The sequence below is a fragment of the Acanthisitta chloris genome, unplaced genomic scaffold (assembly GCF_000695815.1).
Source record: "Acanthisitta chloris isolate BGI_N310 unplaced genomic scaffold, ASM69581v1 scaffold4538, whole genome shotgun sequence".
Classification (NCBI taxonomy): domain Eukaryota; kingdom Metazoa; phylum Chordata; class Aves; order Passeriformes; family Acanthisittidae; genus Acanthisitta; species Acanthisitta chloris.
Window position 1 is genome coordinate 40,743 of NW_008687442.1, and position 20,079 is coordinate 60,821.

Genomic DNA, 20,079 nt, shown 5'->3' on the forward strand with positions numbered 1-20,079 from the left:
TTCTCCACTGTGAACTGTTTCAAAGCAATTCCTACTCTTGCCTAGTAGAGGAAGAATTTACAAAGAACTGAAGAAGTGTAGAGGAATTAAAAGGCAGAACTTAGCAAAGAATTGATGATTCTGAGCAATGAGAGTCCTCTGTTAAAAACCACAGCTCAAGGCAGCACTGCTGCCTGGTGCCCTTGGCCTTGATCCAGCAGAAGGACTCCAAAAGAGCAGAGGAATCCCATCTCTTTCCACGCAGAAAAGTGGCCACCAGTATGGCTTTGAAAGACATGGCCACCACCTGCCAGTCATTGCTGAAGCCAAATACTAACAACTCAATGCGTGTCCTCCCTTGTGATCCCCATTTTCACTTAACTGCAGGAATCAAACTGATGATACAATCTGACAGGATGGATAGCTCTGCATATATCCCCAAATTAACCCACCTTCTCAAGACATTGTGAATAAAATAAAACCCTCAAGCAGTCATGGCAGTGGCACAAAGACTAACCAAATCCAAACCGTTAATTCTGGCTCTTTTTTCGTTAATCAAGTAAACTAACACAGAGGAAGTTGCATCTTGTACATTGTAGTGTGCTCCTGGAATGTGCAAAAAGGGACACCTGGTGCTATATTTTGAATGTTTTTTGTATGTTCAAATAAAAATTTCAAGCTCTCCTTTGCTTTCGCTTTTCTTAAACTCGCTCCAGCACCTTAAGGTTACTTAATAATTGTATTAGCAAATCTGCCTAGTGACCTTAGGGACAAATTTTCTTCCAGACAGAGAGAACTCAGCTCTCAAATGTATGGCAAAAAATATTAAAATAAAAATTTTTTTAAAAAGCATAGTATTTTAGATCAAATTTTCCTTATTTTCTGTACCAACAGAAATAACAGAGATTTGTCTTTTTGTTACAGTCTTACTCACATAAATATTCCTGCAGTTACTTTTATTTTTATATACTGGTGGGAAAACTTTGGAAAGGTTTCCTCCTAAAATGAGGCCCTTTGGCACATGGTGCCCACTACGCTTCTTGCAAAGGACTTGTTAACAGAAAGGCTGCAATGGACATGTTTTCTGCTGTATCATCTCAGACTGAAGTCCTCCTCAAAAAGCAGCATCAAATCTGACAACCTCTTCAAAAAGATCCATTCCCTTCCAGTATGAATTGGCATTCAGTACACAACCAGGATGATGTCAGACCCAAAAGGTGTGATTTGTTTATGGCCAGATAATTCCCAAAGCTAACCTTGCTCTAAAAAACTTTAGCACTTCAGAAATGGCTTTGAAAAAATGCATCTTCTTTGTTGAGCATGAAGAAAACAATTACGAATATTAAATATGCAAGATTTTTTTAATAATATATACTGTGCAAAGTCAACATAAGGCTCATTAAAATGTTAATGTAAAAATAACATTTTTGTATTAGTTATTTACATTTTTTAAAAGAGTAAAAGCTGAGGTCCTGAACTGGCATATTAAAATAGGCTTGGTCTGTATAGGCTCCCTAATACAGAGTTGTTGCCTTACCTTACAATCTTAGGGTTGTAACTGTTGACTCAACACAAGGGGGTATGAGCAACAGATACAAGGCAAGCTTTAAAGGTGTATAAAGCAGCCTAAATCAAATGTGTGGACATCCTCTTCAGTTCAAACGCATGATTTTATCCACTTTTTCTTTATGTGAGAGTAAAGCTACATGAGTGGGTTATCTATCACTTCCTAAAACATGAAGATCTGATTTCCATCCTTCAAGGTTCAAATAGATTAGGTAAATACTTCATAAACCTGTTTAGCCTAAAACACAGCCCTCTAGAAACCCATTAATCAACCTTTCAGGTACCACTGGACACCAGACAGACTCATTGGTAAAAGTATAAATAAACTGTATCTCAACCCCTTGCTAAAACGCTGCATAAAAAATGGAAAATGCAAGATGCACTGGCATATTAGATGCAGTTTTGATCATTGCCTATCATATTAGAAAGACATGTAATATATGATTTGCTAAGGGATATCCAAGGCTTGTTACAGGTAGATTTAATAACAACCTAAGAGAGTGTTTTTAGTTACTTTAGAGATGTTGGTAAAGTGGGAGAAGCTACAAGCACATTAGAAATCAGTCAAAGAATTCAGTGGAAATCAGTCAAAGAATTCAGATAAATCTTCACAAATCAAAGAATCATCCTGACAAGTAAACTGCAAGTCCATAAGGTCAATGAAAGTCTCCAAGTTCGAGGAATGATTGCAGATATGCAGCATAAGAACCAAGCAGTAAGAGAACATGATCAGATTCTTCCTCAAAACAGTCCAACAACTCTGTCTTGACTACCTGTTCTTTTGCCTTCACCTCTTTCACACAGGACACTACAGAGTTTTATTCTCTCACTTTTTCTGTTCAACAAGCTTAATCAACTAGGCTACAGTTTGAGTACAGTGGGCTAAAACTGAGATTTGGTTTTACAGTGGGGACTTAAAACATAATGCTTACAAATGCATCAGTTTAGTTAATTCCTGCCGATTTAATAACTTTTTTTTTCAGATGACCTTAAAACATCACCATAGGCACACAAACTGAAAACCTTGATAGCACCAGAGAGACTGCTTTCTATTTATAGCTGAGTATTATAGAGACATCCACATCTTACTAATCACGACCTGATTAAAATGCATCCTCTGCTGATTTTTAGTTTTCCAAATTTGGACATTTTTAGATTACTAACATGAAATTACTTTGAAGCACATAAATATTTAAGCAGGGATAGTTTACCTTTTCTGGTGGGTGTATAATAAACAGTTTAACCATCATCTATATACAGGCTGTTTTGTTCTCCATCTAAAGAGACAATCACCTTTTATTCTTTTCCTTTTTTCCTTCGTTTCAGTGCTATTAGGAAACTATTCACAAGTGCAACCCTGAACAATACTATGCAGTAATTATGACTAAATGACAAAGAGATGTGAACAATTACTGAGCCCATTTTGAAACCCTACACTAATAAAGTCATTAGATGCTGCCCTTGCCATGAGCCTTCTAAAAGCTTCTGAAGTTACAAGAACACACGGCATTGTTCGTTAGGACAATTGCTGCTGGCAGAATGCAAACCTTGAGTTAAACCATGCTGCAAATTGATCTTGACATTCTGTTAAGACCGCCACTAAAATCAAAAGCGAAGGAGAAAAGGAGAAAATGAGCGGGTGGGATGTAATCATGGAACAGAAGGGTTCCCTCCTCACCTTCTTTCCTCTTCCTCCTCAAAACACACCATACAGAAAATGACAAACTCGCCTGGTGTTTGGGAGCTTGTATTTTTAAAACATTAATTAGACTTTTGACCTGTTTTTATTGACTGGCACTGTATTGCTATTAAAGTAAATTAAATAAAATATTGCAGAATACAATAGGAAAGGTTTTCACACTGTGCTGTGAAACCTGTTAAGGATTTAGTGCCTAAAGAACACGTCCAACAGTTTTGCAAGTAACATATACAGAATCTGCGGTCACTCCTGAAGAGGCAGTGAGAAATTAACTCCCCAGCTCTCACAGACCCCACACCTGCGATATATTTGCTGAAGGATCAAATGGGATTGGGGAGCTGGAGTAATATGGTCAACTGGTCTTCATCCAGGCATGCATCATTCAGTAGGTTAGTATTAAGGGTCAGCAACTGTGAATATGGCTAATTACTTGATGACGGAAATTGCAGGTGAAGACAACCTGCTGCTGAGAAGTGCTTTAGTGAATTAACTCTTTCCTAAGCTTAAGCAAAGTGAAAAACTATCGTTGGAACATTAAAACTAACAAGTACCTGTCATCAGAGCTGAGAAAAGTTGGCAACGCCTTGAATTAAAGTGCCCAAGGGCAATGATATCTAAAGCTAAAAAGCTACTACAGACATTCTAGTCACTGTCTTATGGTTTTGGCTTTCCTTTGCTTGGCAAACACTATGTATGTTGGAAATATGCTAGTATTATGCCTTATCTATGTTTGTAAATGTGGTGTGTACAAATATAAGGTATGTGTGCATGGGTAGGTATATATGTATATATCACTATATATCTTTCCTGGATCCAAATATATTAAATTAATGCATATTAATGAATCAACAAAACCAGTTAGAGATGTGTTTGCACAAACATACAGACAGAAATAACACAACCCTCATATACATGCACAGAATTATATTAGAACAATGGTATTTAATCAACTCTTTGAAGTCAAAAAATGCCAGAACTATAGCTGCTCATGTCTGGCACTCCTGCTTATCTATCCTCTTAACTTCTCTGGAACCCAAGGAATCTCTTAGCCCATGTGATGGCCCAATGCAGGTGGTGAGCTGCTGCAGCTGCATGCTTGGACCAAAAAGTAGGGCCAGAACAGCCAGCATCACTGCTGTCAAGCCTCACTACTATTGCCCTGACACCTCCTGCAAGTGTATTTCTGTTGTGTGAATCAGAATGTTAGCAATCTTCATAGCAAGCAGTGGAAAGGAAACCGATTTTTAAGCTCATGAGTCACCTCAAATTAAGTGGAATATAACAAGAGGGAAAAGATATATGTGTAGCTTTGGGGCTTTTTTCCTCCTTTGATCCTGAACAACAAATGATGAGAATATGCCAGTTACTCACTAAAGTCCAAACTACAGAGATAAAGCTTTCATGTAGGTTCCTTAACAGTATTATAAATACACCATGCTATTTTCCTAAATGAAGGCTAATAATTTTATTATTTTTCCCTTTATTATGATTTAATTATGATTAATAAAAAGATTCATAATCACAGAACTTACTCAAAGTAACTGCACCCTTTCCTGCCAACCTTATGTCAGAGGCAATGAAAAGCTGTGGAAGACAAAACAAAACCTCCTCCTAACTGTATTAACTAGAGTTCTTCTTCATTTTGACAAAGTAACAGTTCTGGGTGGCTGCAGTCAGAAATGTTTTAAAATCTGACTCCCAAAGTTGTAATCCTTATGCTCTTGCACTTCTCCTAACACCTGGTGCTCTCAGTGTTTTACTTCCAGGCTTACCTACAGGACTCTCTTCACTCTGTTGGAATGAGAGTTGAAGAATGACAGATTCCAGATGAAAAATGCCAGTCTACAGTAATGCAGGATTCAAAGCATGTTCCTATATTGGTGTCAGCTGAGAAACACATTAAAAATTGGGAAAAAGGACAAGATTTTGGAACTGGTTTTGTTCTACAGTGCTCAGGATGGACCCCCATTTCATTAATGAGAAAAATAGAAACAACTATCAGGACTGGTTTTGGAACAGAGTGACATCCATAGATTAGAACATTCAGAAGACTTTTTGGCTTATACGAGAAAACCTTTATTTCAGTTTGAATTTATTCGTGCCAGTACTGAAAACGTGTCTTTTACTACTTACATTGAGGCATCCCTTCTGACTGCTGGGAATCAAGTGGGCATGATTCCCCTGCAGTCCCACCCTGGCTGTTCCACTAATGCAATTGCAAGAGCACAAATGAGTTGCTCTTGGGCTACACCAGCATGCAAAAAAGCAGTTCCTTCTGTTGTTGCTGTTGTCTTCTCACACTCAAACACAAACCTACATGTAACTGTATTCACAGGAAGAGAGAAGAGAATGGGCTCCAAGACCACTGCCACTGTGTCACGTCACGAAGGGTAGTGATTAAACAGAGGGACTGAGTATTTATTTATGGGAATGCCCACAGTGCATTGGCACTTTCCAAAGAGAGAAGGAAGCATCATGCCCCCTCTGAAGAAATCACACTGTAAGGAGCAGGATGTGACACTAAACACAACGGAGAAATTACTCTAATTCCAGCCAGCATGCCTTGTTTACCCCTTCCTATTTTTTGACCTCACTGTTAATATGACAGTTTCTTTGTTGTTGTTAAGAGAAAGCAAAAAAATAAGGCTTAAAAACCCTATCGTCCTGCACAATCGGTGACTAAGTTCATTGAGAATAGCTATAAAGCCTCAAACAAGCCCTTTATTTTGTTTTTAAGAAGTGTCATAAGGAGTTAATAGGACACAGCTGTACAGGCTCTTTCTAACAAGCAGCTTCTGTCGCTTTGGTCACCACAGGTGTCTGTGTAACCTGCAAACTCTTATTACTAGTGTATCAAAGTTGTGCTACTTAATAGATTTCTTTAGTAAAACACAACAAAGCAATTACATGGCTGTTGATCGTCAGTCATAAAAAAACCCTTAAACACAGTTTTTCAAAAGAAACTACACTGCAATTTTTTGTCATTGTAAAATAAAAGAAACTAGAGAATTAAATAGCAAAGCAGACAATAGAACAGCAGGTAGTCAACTGAACTTAGCCACTACAGATGGTTTAGAAATAGTGTTTCCTTCTACACCAACTTGTGGGATAAAAGAAAAGGAGGAGGCTCCTTACTGCCCATGAATGGCAATACCAAAAAGACTTAAGCAACTTTCCAGTCTATGTATTTGGTCCCATGAAAGAACCTACATGTTTCTTTTTCCTCTCTTACTTTTTTCTTTTTTTTAGAAACTTTTAATCTGTTTTTGCAAGTGCTTTTTTCCATAATCTTTTACTCTTCTCTAGAATAACTCAAAGTAAAACATTGCTGCTGATCCTTCCAATGACAAAATGCAGAAGGTCGAGTGAGGAATTCCTGAGAAACACAAGTGTCATTTTAAAACTGCATTAGAAAAAGAGTTCTGTTCTCCAACCTCACTTTCAGTAAAGAAATATTAAGTATAATTTACATATTTAAGTACAGGAATACCTAAATGCTCTGTTCTAGTAATCCACAAGAGAATGAAACATAAATGTATAATTTTTAAGTGTTCAATAATCACTGGAATTGTACAAAGAAGTGGCAACCTTATCCCAGCCCAAATGACTGTTGCATCTTTTGGTCAAAAGTTAGAATAACTCTTATTATAGTTATATACACAAGACATTACCCTGGCTAGACATTATCCAGTCACCTTCTGGCTAAATAAAGGTAATGAAATAACAAACAAGTCTGATTTCCAAATGTAATAAGAATAATCATAAAATCATTATTTTTGATATATTATGATCAGCTACTAAATAATTAAAGAAAGAGGTCTTAGTATAAGAATAAGAAAATTTGTTGGTAACACAAAAGATGTAGAAGGTGGAATCAACAGTTTTAATTTCTTTACTCATTAGCAAAATGATGGCCTCTCTATGACTTAGGATAGCTTTTATTACATTGAAACCTTTATTATATCACAACCTAAATAACTGAACATTATCAAAGGAATGTTCTGTAAGAAAACTGTAGCTCAATAAAGTTCATCTGAATTACAAGCTTTTAATTTTTTGTATAATCCGTTTTTAATACTAACTTATCACATGAACGTTATTTTTGAAGTAAGATTTTCATTAACAACAATAGCTCTTATCCCAGAAGTTCTCCTGCAGTTACACACAACTAGTGTCATATATTATGGCACTGCAATGCAAAACTGTGAAGACACATTCCCAGAACTCTGTTTGAAAATAATCTCAAAAGAGAAGGAAGTAATTTCTTCAATTATTTTTCCTGTACAAGAAATCACTTTGCAATGAAAACAGGGCCAGTCCAATTCTAAGTGGACATCAGCCTGCACAGCTTCATTGATCGGCTGAGAACGAGCTTGAAGGTTTTAGTCCAAATAGATACTAAGCAACAAAAGATTTGACAGCTAGAGATAAGGATTTTCCTTGAGAAAAAAGCTGCCCCACTCACAGTCCAAAGTGTCTTACCTTGCTCTGTTTGCTTCTTTTGTCATGTCCCATGCCCAGGTTATGAAGTTCTGACTCAGGTAGGAGACAATAGATTCAGCGCAAAGCATTTGTGAGCAGAAGACGTTGGTTAGTACACTTTCATCATGGTGGAGGTAGATAGCAAGAAGCTTTCTCTGGAAAAGACATGAGAAGAGATCAGTGAAAGCTTCCTCAGGCTGCTTAGCATTTTAAAATTGCTGCTGTGGATGTGCACATTAGTATACCCAATGGGGTTTATCCAGGGTGACAAGTATTCAACGTGCACACACGGGAAAAAAACACCAGCAGATTTCAAGTCAAATGGGCCATCCCTCCACATCTGTAAATATTCTCAATGCTTCCTAATATTTTCTTTCAGGTACCAAAAGATAATATATTATATGCTTACAAGACAAAAACGACTGAATGAAAAACAAAAACTCATCTTAAGAAAAGAGTGAACTTTTTCGGTTGGCTGCCCAATAAAGATAACATTTGGAACAATTCCCTGAGCAAGGAACCCACCTCTTGATAGAACAGCATCTACGACACAAAACAATTATCAACAACCTGAAAAAATGACAGTGTCTTGTTATCACCACCTCTGTAGCCAAATAAAGAGGCAAACGAGTAATAACACAGCTGCCTACAGACCCAAAACCTGCAACGCAGCTCTCTATCCAGCCATAAGACATGGGGAGGCCCACAGCACATTGGCCTCTCACCTACTTAGCTGAAACAGTGGTCAGGCATTGGAACAGGCTGCCCAGGGAAGTGGTGGGACCACCACTGCTGGAAGTGTTCAGAAGGTGTGTGCATGTGGCACCTGGGGATATGGTTTAGTGGTGAATGCAGTGGCACTGGGTTAATGGTTGGACTTGATGACCTTAAGACATCTTTACCAACCTTAACGATTGCATGACTAGATGTTGAGATGGTGTTTGTTTATGGCCTCTTGAAACAAAACATTCTGTGCCGTGTTCTTCTGAAACCCTATCCAGTAATATTTGAGCTTCACAGCCAGCAGCACAGAGCTGTGCTGTGTCCCCATGATAATCTCAGACCACCTTTCAGAAACTGAGTCTAGGTGTATGCAAATATGGAAAGCAGGCTGCAAAAATACAGGGACTCTATGACCTAGTTAAGGACCATGATCTTGTATCTGGTATTGGATGAATTATAAATATAATTCAGAAAATTCCAGCTTTCCATTGCCCCACACCCATATATATTACTTACTTTATTGTAAAATACTACATGAACATATTTGCTGAGATGATACAGTAAATGCTATTTTCAGAATTTTATTTAAACTAACTTCAAATCTCTTCACCAGAAGTAACACTGAAGCCAAGATATTGATGTGTATTGATACAGCAAGCCATGGGATGCAATTTTAAGACAAGCTGTCTTTGTGAAAAAACCTGCATGGCTCTCACGTCATATTCTGGCTTTGGATAAAATTTAATGACTGTTGATAAAAGGAAGAATACATTTGAACATTAGACTTTGGGAAAGGGATTAGTAATTTGCATCAATGTTTGTCTAATTTAATTTAAATGTTCTTCAGAACCACATACACATGTGCCAGGAAGGGCCATTAATAAGCCCAACATGCAGAGATCCATATAAGTGCAGCCAACAATGTTGACTGAAACTAAACTTGAAAATCCAGGGCACTGATGCACAATATCATGCAATAAAACAGCATTTCTGTGGTGATATTTAATTTAAAAAGAAGAAAGAGGCAGGGGAAGATCAGGCACTGTCTGTTTTTGAGGATCAGCCGTTCTGCATTTCAAAGCGTCGATCCCTGCAATATCCAGGTTACTGTGCTAGAATCTCGACTATTATATAGCAGTTGTAAGAGAGGGAGGGCAAAGATGTGTTTACTCAGTGATTAGGGCCTTAGAATAAGCCTCTAGCTCCTAGAGAGACAGCTCACCACTTATTCATTTGGACCAATTCACAAAGCCTAGAAAGATTAAACATCCATGCTGAGAAGACAAGCGAATGCAGACGGTGAAAAAGAAATAAAAATTCTTTAAAAACTCTGAGATGACTTCATTATTTTTTCCACAAGGAAACTTTAGGAAAGTGTTTAGTTAGAGAAAAACCCACATTGACCTCTCTCTAAACCCTTAATCTTTCCTTTGTGGTGGCACTGCTTTGTGGTAAGCGGATGGCTTTGCTCTCCTCTTTTCACTGGGAGCAGACAGAAAAAAAGGCTCTTGAGAAACACTTTTACTTCCAAAGAAACAACCCCATGAAACTGTTAAATATGAGATTCCATACAACAGAATGTTTCAAAATATGTACAGTTTTAGGCTTAAAGATTTAGGGACAAATTTTAGTAAACAGAACAGGCACAAACACAATGGAGGTTTACACTGAGCTACTTGCCAAGGGAATGTAATTTTTGTTGCATCAACAAATCTCACCATGCAAAGACTAAACTCCATCACATATAAAAAGACTGCACTTGTGTCTGGTAATTCTTCCAAACTGTTAAGGACAGGCATAGACACACTATGCTATGACAAATGCAAAGTGGTAGCAGGAGGAACTGAAGTGCTGAAACATGACTGTGATAAACCTTAGTGGAAGCCAGGGGTGTTTTTTCCGTGGAAAAATGTGTAATTGCAAAAGGCTCACAGCTTGGAGTTTGTTGTTGTTGCTGTTGTTGTGTGGGTTTCTTTTTTTGTTTGTTTATTTTGCTAACCCATGGCAGCACATATTTATAAGCAGGTTTTAGTTGTGTTTATTTCAAATCTTTGAAAAATCAGAGTAAATTCTAGGATTCTATGATGACTAATACTGGGAATTTTGCTGTTAATACTATTAAAATAGACTTACAAAACAGTCTTGAATTCCATAAAAGAAACCTACTAATGGATCACTAGATTGTTCTGTGTTAAGTTCTCAAAAAACATGACTCAGAGGTTATACATTTAGCATGAAATTTTAACTGAGAAAAAAAATCCGATGAGGAAGAACTTTTACTAGTCCCTACAAGGTATGTGATCCTAAAAAGGTTATATATACTAAATACCTGATGGACTTCCAAAGGCCTTAGGACTTTAGGAACTTAAGCCACCAAGGGATGTATTTTTCAGGGAATGTGCATGCTGAAGATCAGGCAGTCACACACCGGAATTTTTAGAAGGGGCCTGGATTTACAAACATGCTCAGGAGGGTAAGTCTCATCAATGTCACTAAGACTTAAGGTCCTAAAAGCTTGAACTCTAAGGTCCAGGTTTCATTTTACTTCAGAGGAAAAAGGGCCATGAGGTGTTAACTGTTTTTAGCATCTTGGCTATCTAATACCCTCAAAAATCCAGACCTCACCCACTATTTTTGCAACCTCTCTTGCATTCAAGACTGCATGAGTCAAGTCAGCCATGCTGCTGCTCCCTTGCACACACCCACCACTTGGGTTTACAGTGAAGTGCTGCAGACCTCTCCTGCCTGATTTGCATCTGTTGATGGAATATTCTTGGCACCTTGGAAGGAAACATGGGCTGTAGGTGGACACTGCCCTGCAGCAGGGCAGCCCCCTGAGGGCACAGTCCTCCCAGCTGTAGCCTGGCACCATGGAACCTCTGTGCCATGTCATCCAAAGTGACTGGTGCACCTAGCCAAGAGATCTAACACGCACATAGACTCCCACACATGAGACAAACACATTAAAGATCGTTCCTATACACCATTTTTGCATTTGGGAACTTCAGAGAAGTTAATGCACTTTGTACAGAATTAGAAGAAATGACAGTAAAGTTGTCACTGAGGCAAAAAGAAACATGAGGTGACTAAACTGATATCACTGGGTAATTGGATTTCCAAGCTTCTTGGCCAGTTCCTGGTACTGTGAATAACTTAGGTACCTCAGAAGAATATGAACTTGAATGGGAACAGCAATAGAGTCATAAGGGTCAGCAAACCCACAGACACAAATGGTTATTTTTGAATCTCAGGTTTACAAGTTCAAGTAATGACTGAGGCAAAAATGTTCATGATGTAACATCTGCTAGAGGCATGACTGTTCTTTCAAGCTGGTAGGCTAACAAATCAAGATCTTAATTTTTTCCTCCAGGTTTTATCCAGTGAGAGCTAATTCAAATGAACAAAGGGACACATTTGCACATCTTTAAGCCTTTGAAGTGCACAATCTGATCCACCTGTCTAAGGTGATCTGGGAGATCACAGGATCAGTCTTCTTGGACACAGCTATTCTATCACACACAATCCTTTTTTCTCTAAGCAGAATGCAAACCTGCTCTACACCAAGGTGATACACCTCTGAATTTACTCCACTTTGAAAATGGATCAAAGCAGGAATAGGGCAGATGGAGAAGGCTTGTCTGTGTATTACACAGAACAGAACAAAACCTGCTGAAGAGAAGCATTATTAAATTCCCCTGCACTAGTCAAAGGAAAGGATACAGACATCAAAACCAGAGAGACGAGAGGCACTAACCAGCCTCTAGCCTTGTAGAACAGGACCTGAACTAAACTGTACCCCACAGGCTCCAAGGGTGGGAGTGAGATGATCCCTGTAACGTTCTGATCCTGTTTTTTGTATTGTACATGGCATAAGAGAGCTCTAAACTAATTCCTAATTTCAAGTTTCAGTAGTTTTAGCTTTCAATAAAACATCTAGTCTCAAAAAACCATCAGTGATGAAGAATCCATGTGAACCATGGGAAAGTGTTCAAACAGCTAACCACTCTCCCAGGTAAAGGTGTGTTTTAAAGCTTGATTTAGTTTACTTTCATCTTCCAACTATTTGATCCTATTATACTGTTGTATCTCTATTTCAATCAATTGCACTTGTAGTGATATCTTACATAATGCAAATAGTATCCAGTAATTAACACCAAACTCAAATAAGATCTATAAATCACAAGCTTCGGAAGAGGAGATAATGTACAGTGTGGCAGACAATTAAAAAACTTCCATTATTTAATACCCAATAGAGAGGATGCTGAAGAGAGGCCCATGCCCAGGGGTAGCCTTTCAGATATGAGAGATGAAGTCATCCTTCACATATGAAGAATAAAGGGTGTGTAGGCACACAGTGAGACTACTAAGCACGTTTGTTGTAGCAAAAATTTCTAAACTATCATTATGCACAAGTTCAGGAATAATTTACAAATGATAAGACAGAATTGGTAACACACATCAGGCAAGACTGGAAAGAAAATGTAGGTGACCAACATGAAACTTAGATGGAGCATATGTACTGACACCTACCATAGAGTAGGTTTTTCACTCATCTTGGAAACCTAGAGTTATACTAATACACCTGTCCTCCAGTTTCAACCAGACCATGCAGATTAGTGTTCATGTTATTCATGTTTACTTAGAATCTACTAAGTGGTAATTTTCCATCTAGGATACCTCAACCACATGTGCATTTCCAAACGCACCTAGAACACACATCATTATCAAACCCCTTAAGAAGTGCAGGAGTAGCAACTTGAATTGAAAAGAGCCTGGAGGCAAAGCCAAAGGCTATACACCTTGACATCACTCTGCAGTATTTGAGGAATAAATGAGGGGAAAAGGGTGACAAAGACTAAACCAAAATCTGTTCTGCAATTTGGATTCAGAACAACCTCTCTTCTCTACTCAAGGGAGCATCTAAATTACAGACTTCAAATTTCTCTTCCAAGATAACTGGAGAGTTGTCTTGGAAGTGTTTCTATAATATACTCAAATAGAAATCAGATTAATTATCTCTATAAATCTTTCCTTCTGTAATAAGTTCAGTATAAACTTAATTAGCTTTAATAATAAGGGACACTTTCTGAGTTACACAGATAAAAATGATACTACAGAAAGCCCTGTATGAAGGAATATTCAGCTACTGCCATGAGAAAAAAAAAAAAAAGAAGAAAACCCCAGCTTTTATTTGAACATGCCAAATCATGGAAGGAGCATACTGTCTTCCAGGTATTCAGGAAATAAAGAACCCATACATGAGAGGGATGGTGCTGCCACTAAATTGAACCTAAAAGACAGAATTCAAGGAGAAGAAAAACACGGTTCATTTTCAGCATGCAGGAATATATATTGAGGTGACAATACCAATCTGTGCTAAGAGAGATGTTTCACATCTTTATTAAAAGTCAGTGGACAGAAAGGTTGAGAGAGGAGCAGGAGGTGAGCTGACAGAGGTATATAAAGATAAGAGCTCCTGGAAAGGTAAAGCCAATGTCTTTATTCTTTCTCATAATAAAAGAGTAGCAACCACCTATAAAAATGAAAAGGCAAACAGGCTCCAATAAAAGGAAATACTTCACTATACATATATAGCTCAGTGAGATTCATATAGCAATTGAGATTCTGCATTAATAACAATACCACCCTAAGTTAGGATAAACCCCTAATGTCTCAGAACACATGACACCCACAAACTGCTTTCAGGTGCAAAGAACCCTCCCCCAAACATCTTGGTAAAGAATATTTCTTCCATAGCATCAGCAGTTCCTAAGGCAGTATAGCTACTTGAGCAAGAGTAAGCTCATTCTTCAGAAACTCCTGTAACAGAGATATGTTTCTTTCTAATTGACACAACAGGTAGAGGGGAAGACTTCGACAAAAACCAGCTAATTTGTTAATTTCATAAACATCTGTCTCTCTTTCACTTCCTGACCCAATTGAAAAAAATAATGAAAATATTTTATTGTTTTATATATACAATAAACCTTGGAAATGAACACACAATGCCCCTAAGCACCAGGCTGCAGGAGGCAGCTGGGGATTTCATTGCCAAGGACAGCAGGTGTTAAGGCAAAGCTCTCTATCTCAGGTATGGCATTTTTGTGCTAACAAGATATACAGGTTTTAAAGCAGAGCTACATTTGACCTCATCCCATCTCTCCTACCAAAAACTGGCACTTCTGTGGTGGCAGCTGCTCTAAAGGAAAAAAGATACTCATCATGTATGTTAGTCTTCACTGTCCAACGACTCAAACAGAGGTAGTAAACACCTCAACATTTTTACAAGCTATTTCTTTTTTAAGTGACATTTTCTTAAATAACTATGTATTACCATCCTTTCCAACACAGGGAAAGACATTGAGCTTTAACAGAACAGTATTTTTTTAAAAGAACTTTAACTCATATTCTGCATTCAAAACAGATGTTCTGACATAAGTTAAGTTTCTTAAAAACAACCCAAATTAAGGTATCTTAGAAAAAAAGCTTCAAGTTTACATGTAACGGGATTTTTTTTGGAGGGAAAATGTATCCACAACATCGACTTAAAACACAGTTGATGGCTGTCTCACTGAACCTGAACTGCAGAGTGCACCTTCTGCTCTGGACAGCGTTGAGAATTTGTCAAGAAAAGGCTAAGATCTCCGAGCACTCAAGCTGCCAAGTGCTCTCAGATTAAATCAGTTTGAAGCGGTTTTCATTAAGATGGATTGAGTGTGGCATCGTGAGAAACACTCTATCAAATGTAGTGTTTTACTTAGTGATTAAGTATATACCAGTTGATGAAGCTGCCCAAATCCTTCGTAATCCTACCACTCCAATAAACATTTAATGAGTATATAAGTTCAAAAAGCCTAGTAGAGGATTTAAACCTTCAATCTTGTTTTTATTTACTCTTGGAACTCAATTTCTCACTTCAAGTGAAGAATGCTGGTGCCTGAAGCTCATCTGTTGCCCTGGTAAAATTAAGTGCCCTCCATAGTATAAATGAGAAGACAAGACATACAGGTTGCAATTTCTCCTAAGCTGTTTTTATAATACTGGTATACATATTTAATTATTTTATGAAATGCAATTATAAAAATACAAAATAATGTAGCCCTTTCCTCAATTATGAATCCCACAAGGCAGTACTGAAAAAAATTGCTTTGTAACAGGAAAAAGACGTCAAAAAATGGCATGCAAACATTCTCATATCTTTGTTTAAAGTCAGAATGCTACAATAAAAATAAGGCCATTCCACAGGCTAGGTGCAAGGGAGAGCCTTCAAATATAAGGCAATATTCAGGAAAAAACCAACCAGTCCAAACAACACAAGCAAAAAAAGAATACTTTCCTAAATATATAAATAGATGACTTTATCCTGATGAAGATCTGGTCAGAATACAATGCAAAATACAGGAAATGTAAGGTGATATGAACTTCTGATGAGCTATGTAAGTAGTGTAAGAAGTACTTTGAGTACTAAACAAACCAAGCAACTGCACTGCATTAATATCAGACTCAGAGGTATAAAAATATGTATGAAAGTTCCTAACAGGTTTTCCTCCATTATTACAGATACACTGTCACCCTTTGCTGATGAAATGACACAAAGGCAAGCTCCCAACTCAAATGCTTTTCTTGTTGAATTCTAAACATGTATTTCAATTAATACTTTGCCACTGAATTACTATGTGTACATTTATGCTCTGAAATCTGCACAAAGACATGAGAACTTGGAGTGCTAAGTATGTGTTAACTTCAGCTATACAGTGTGGATTCCTAACACTGCACACTTCTCAGCACAGCCCCTAACATTACCTTCTGATATGAGTAACTACAGGAAGCCAAAACATTCTTCATTTTAAAATCAAACATCTATCAAGAAAACAAAAAGTAAATTTAAACAGCATGATTTTCTTGTTTGTGTTTCAGCTTTATCTGTGCTTAATTATGCAGGGTTTTGGGTTTCTCCTTAGTGAATCCAGTCACCAAAACTTAAATAAACTATCCCCATTCTAATTTTATTGAAATACTGATTTTAAAACTGTGCATGGAATAACAGAAACTTGAGATGCCTGCTTGGATGTACAGAAAATCTAAATAACCAAACCTCAGCACTGGAACTTACTTGGCAGATAAAGGCTGCACAAAGATTTAAAAAAGCACACTGTATTTCAGAGACTTTTCCATTTAAATTTACAATTTCATTAGCCATTCTTCAAAGGAGTTACCAACATGCAACACTGAACTTACCAACCACAAGACTCACAGGCAGTGTCATCTGGTGCTAGGACACCATTATTTCAGGAGGAAAAGAGAGGGGGGGAGGGGAAAAAAGGTAGCTTTGACAACTAAAGGACTCCAATAAAAATACAGCCTGAATGATTAGGAACCATGAGTTACTCGCTGTAATTTCACCAACCACTATAGTAAGTATTTCAATCACCTGATCGAGTATAACTCTTCCCAAACAATAAAACCAATGTAAATCCACCATGTAGTTTAGCTTTTCAAAAATAAAGATGAAACACTTAAGATGATTTCCATTCTCCCCTTATATTAGAAAATGTATCTTAAATACACACTTACATCTCTAGCTTTCCCATAGAAGGCTTCTTGAAAAGCAGCCTCTAACGATCCGATAAAATAAACAGGATGGCAGTCACCATATCTAGTTGAGAGAAAATGTTCAATTAATAAAGAATTATAAAACTAAGCAATTTCAATATTCTACCTCTTCACATGTTCTGTAAATATAGCACAATGGCTAAACCTTCAGAAGATGAAGTATTACACTTCCTAAGGACAGAAGGGAAGTATTTCGAAGCCGTTTGCCTCTCAACATTCAAAAGCTCCAAGTAACCAACTACAACTGCAGAAATTTCATCATGAAAACTTTTGGTTTACACGTGTAAACACCTTAAGTTCTCCACAATTTTTCAATCATAACTTTTCATAAATTTCCTCTCTTTATTATATTCTTACAGGTTACTTTTATTACGTTGTTAAAGGTTAACTGAAGGCTATTCTTGCATTACATGTTAACACATCTCATACACAAAAATGAACATTTCATCACAGAGGAATGAAAACAGAAGTCACATAAACTTTGCATGACTTTGCAGCTTCTACCTGTTCAATGAAACCTGGCAACTGTTGAACAGGGTGTGATTTGGTAGCATAAAGTTCTAAAAAATCAGCATTTCTCTGTGTTTTAAAAGTAGGTATTAACTAACCACTTCTTTATTGTGAAAACTCATATTGCAACTCTGTGCTTTTCAATATTCATCAGTTTCAGCTTTTCTGTTCCTGTATATCATCAAAAAATTATTATACATAATCAGAGGATTTATCATCCTTCTGAACCTTTACATCATTAACTAATGATACTAATTAGTGACAAAATAAATAAGGCAAGAATCTGTCACTCTAACTTGGACTGAGAAAGAATTTTCTTTCAGAAGCAGTTCTAACAAAGTCCAAATTAAAATAGATTAGGATGTCTAAATATGCTATTATCCCACTAGAAATTATGTACATTTGGTTTCTTTTTATTTTCATTATTTACTAAATTTAACTTAGTTTGTAACAAGAATGGCACAGTTAACAGAATAAGCTTACCTTGAAGAAAACTCTGCTGTAAATTGTAATAAGGCATCTCCTTCATTTTCAGCATTTTCTGGCACTTAAAAAGATGAAAAATATAAATTAAATGCAGCCTTATGGCAACAGGCTGTAACATGTAAACTCATTTGCCTCACAGATATTTCATGTTGCCTGTTTGAAGTGGTTACCAAGAGGCCACCCAAATTTCATGAAAGACTATTGACTATGAACTTTTGGAAAGATGTGAAATGTCTGAAGGGTCTCATGAATATATTCTGGTTTTCCAAACAGCAAAATCCTCGGGCCCAGTGTAATGTGATATATTACTTTTTCAGAGTTGACACTCTGGACTTACTTTAATACATCAAAATGAAAGGACTGGTTTGAAAGGTTTGACCCACTACATTGCTACTTACTCTTCCTTTCTTTTGTTTCTTTCAAACTTTCAATATATAATGTTCAAAGGTTTTCCATATTACTACATACATTTCCTGTCAAAAAAACTTCTAAAGTATTAACACTAATGCAAGCCTGAGGTAAATTAAAAGAAGTAGATAAGAATTGCATGTAGGAGGTTACTGACTGCTCCTGCTCAATCCTTTTCAAAATTCAATGGCAAATAATCACTGAGAATCTTGTTTAATGTAAATGACTAAAATATTAGCCACCAGAAGATGCTGAAGCTAGAATGTGTAATTTTCCAAGCAGGGAAGTGGCAATCCAGTTATCTACAGGCACATTTGGATAGGGATCATATTTTCTCCGAGTTTAATTATTATTCTTCAACTGTAAGCTAAAAACGTAAGGCGAAAAGACTTCCTCCATGGGAAGATGGTTTCACAGTGGCAAACTATGCCTGCAGTATTTTCATTTGCTATATCCATCAGACATGACACCCAAGCAATTCTAACACTCCTATCAAAAGATACTCTCCTGTCTCTTATTCTGCAGACTCATCATACCTCTCTGACTTCACTACTGCTGTACAATCTCCAGTGAACTGTAAATTGTCAACTCTTACTCATTGGCGATTTCCTCAAGGCAGATGATGCTACTCCAAACATTTCTCCATCATCAACTCCAAACTCTGTAGCATCTTCAAAGTCATCTCCATCACTATCACTAACCATATGAACATCAGTGCATTGCTATATAAAAACAAAACCCAAAATCCACCATCAGCTTCTACTACAGACATCATCTTCAGTGAAACACAAAACACATACACAGTGAAAAATACTTACACATTTCTATTAGAACATGATATACTGCATTTAATTTCACTATTTTATAGAGCATTATCAAACTGCTTTTCACAAATGAGACCTAATTTTTAACAGAAGTCTGGCTGACAGCAATATTATGTGACAAAATGCATTACTAAAGGATGAAGGAACCGCCTCTGTATACACACAGTTGAGCAAATTTTATCCAAAGTTCATGCTATTTCCCATCCAGTGGTACTACAGCTGGTGTAACTGCGTAAGAGAGAGTGAGAAAAGCCACACAACCTGTAAACAATTTTAGACACCCAGATACACTCTACTTCAGCAACACTTGCACGGTGGGGGACAGCCCTTGGAAAGGTACCTGCCTGTCATATTGCAGTCTCTAGGTTTAGCAGCCCTAATCATAAGCTGGCACACCAGACTACTGCATGTTGAATGACAGGTTGACTCATACCAATAGAAAGGAGAAAAATCAACATTTTCTTTCTAGGAGCTAAGATCTCATCTCCTACCATCAGATCTTTTGGATTTCATGCCCTCTGAAACAGAGAACAGCTCAGATAAAAACTCGGGTTTAACTATTCAGCATTAACTTTCTTCTAAATTAACTTCTTTTCAGGAACGACTATTCCAGCTCCAATGACCTAAAAGTCATGGTGATAGCACGCTCCAGAAAATCTACATGAACCCCTGAAGGTGCAACAAAGGGTGTTACAGAACGTGGGATTTCAGCTGTAGCATGCAAGAGATCATGAGAGGAGCAAAGAGCTCCAAACATGCAGGATGTCTCTCTACACATAAAATATGTCA

General features: G+C 37.3%; 1 protein-coding gene across 1 annotated transcript in view; it reads right to left on the bottom strand.

The window, feature by feature from the left end:
* Positions 1 to 20,079, bottom strand: part of FAF1 (Fas (TNFRSF6) associated factor 1) — a gene marked incomplete at its 5' end in the record, with an annotated part of 146,185 nt that overhangs the window by 36,013 nt on the left and 90,093 nt on the right. Inside the window, 4 exons of the mRNA XM_009080580.1 lie at positions 7,727 to 7,881; positions 17,024 to 17,105; positions 18,056 to 18,119; positions 19,062 to 19,188. Of these exons, the coding sequence (XP_009078828.1) occupies positions 7,727 to 7,881; positions 17,024 to 17,105; positions 18,056 to 18,119; positions 19,062 to 19,188 (428 nt within the window). The remainder of the gene's footprint in view (positions 1 to 7,726; positions 7,882 to 17,023; positions 17,106 to 18,055; positions 18,120 to 19,061; positions 19,189 to 20,079) is intronic.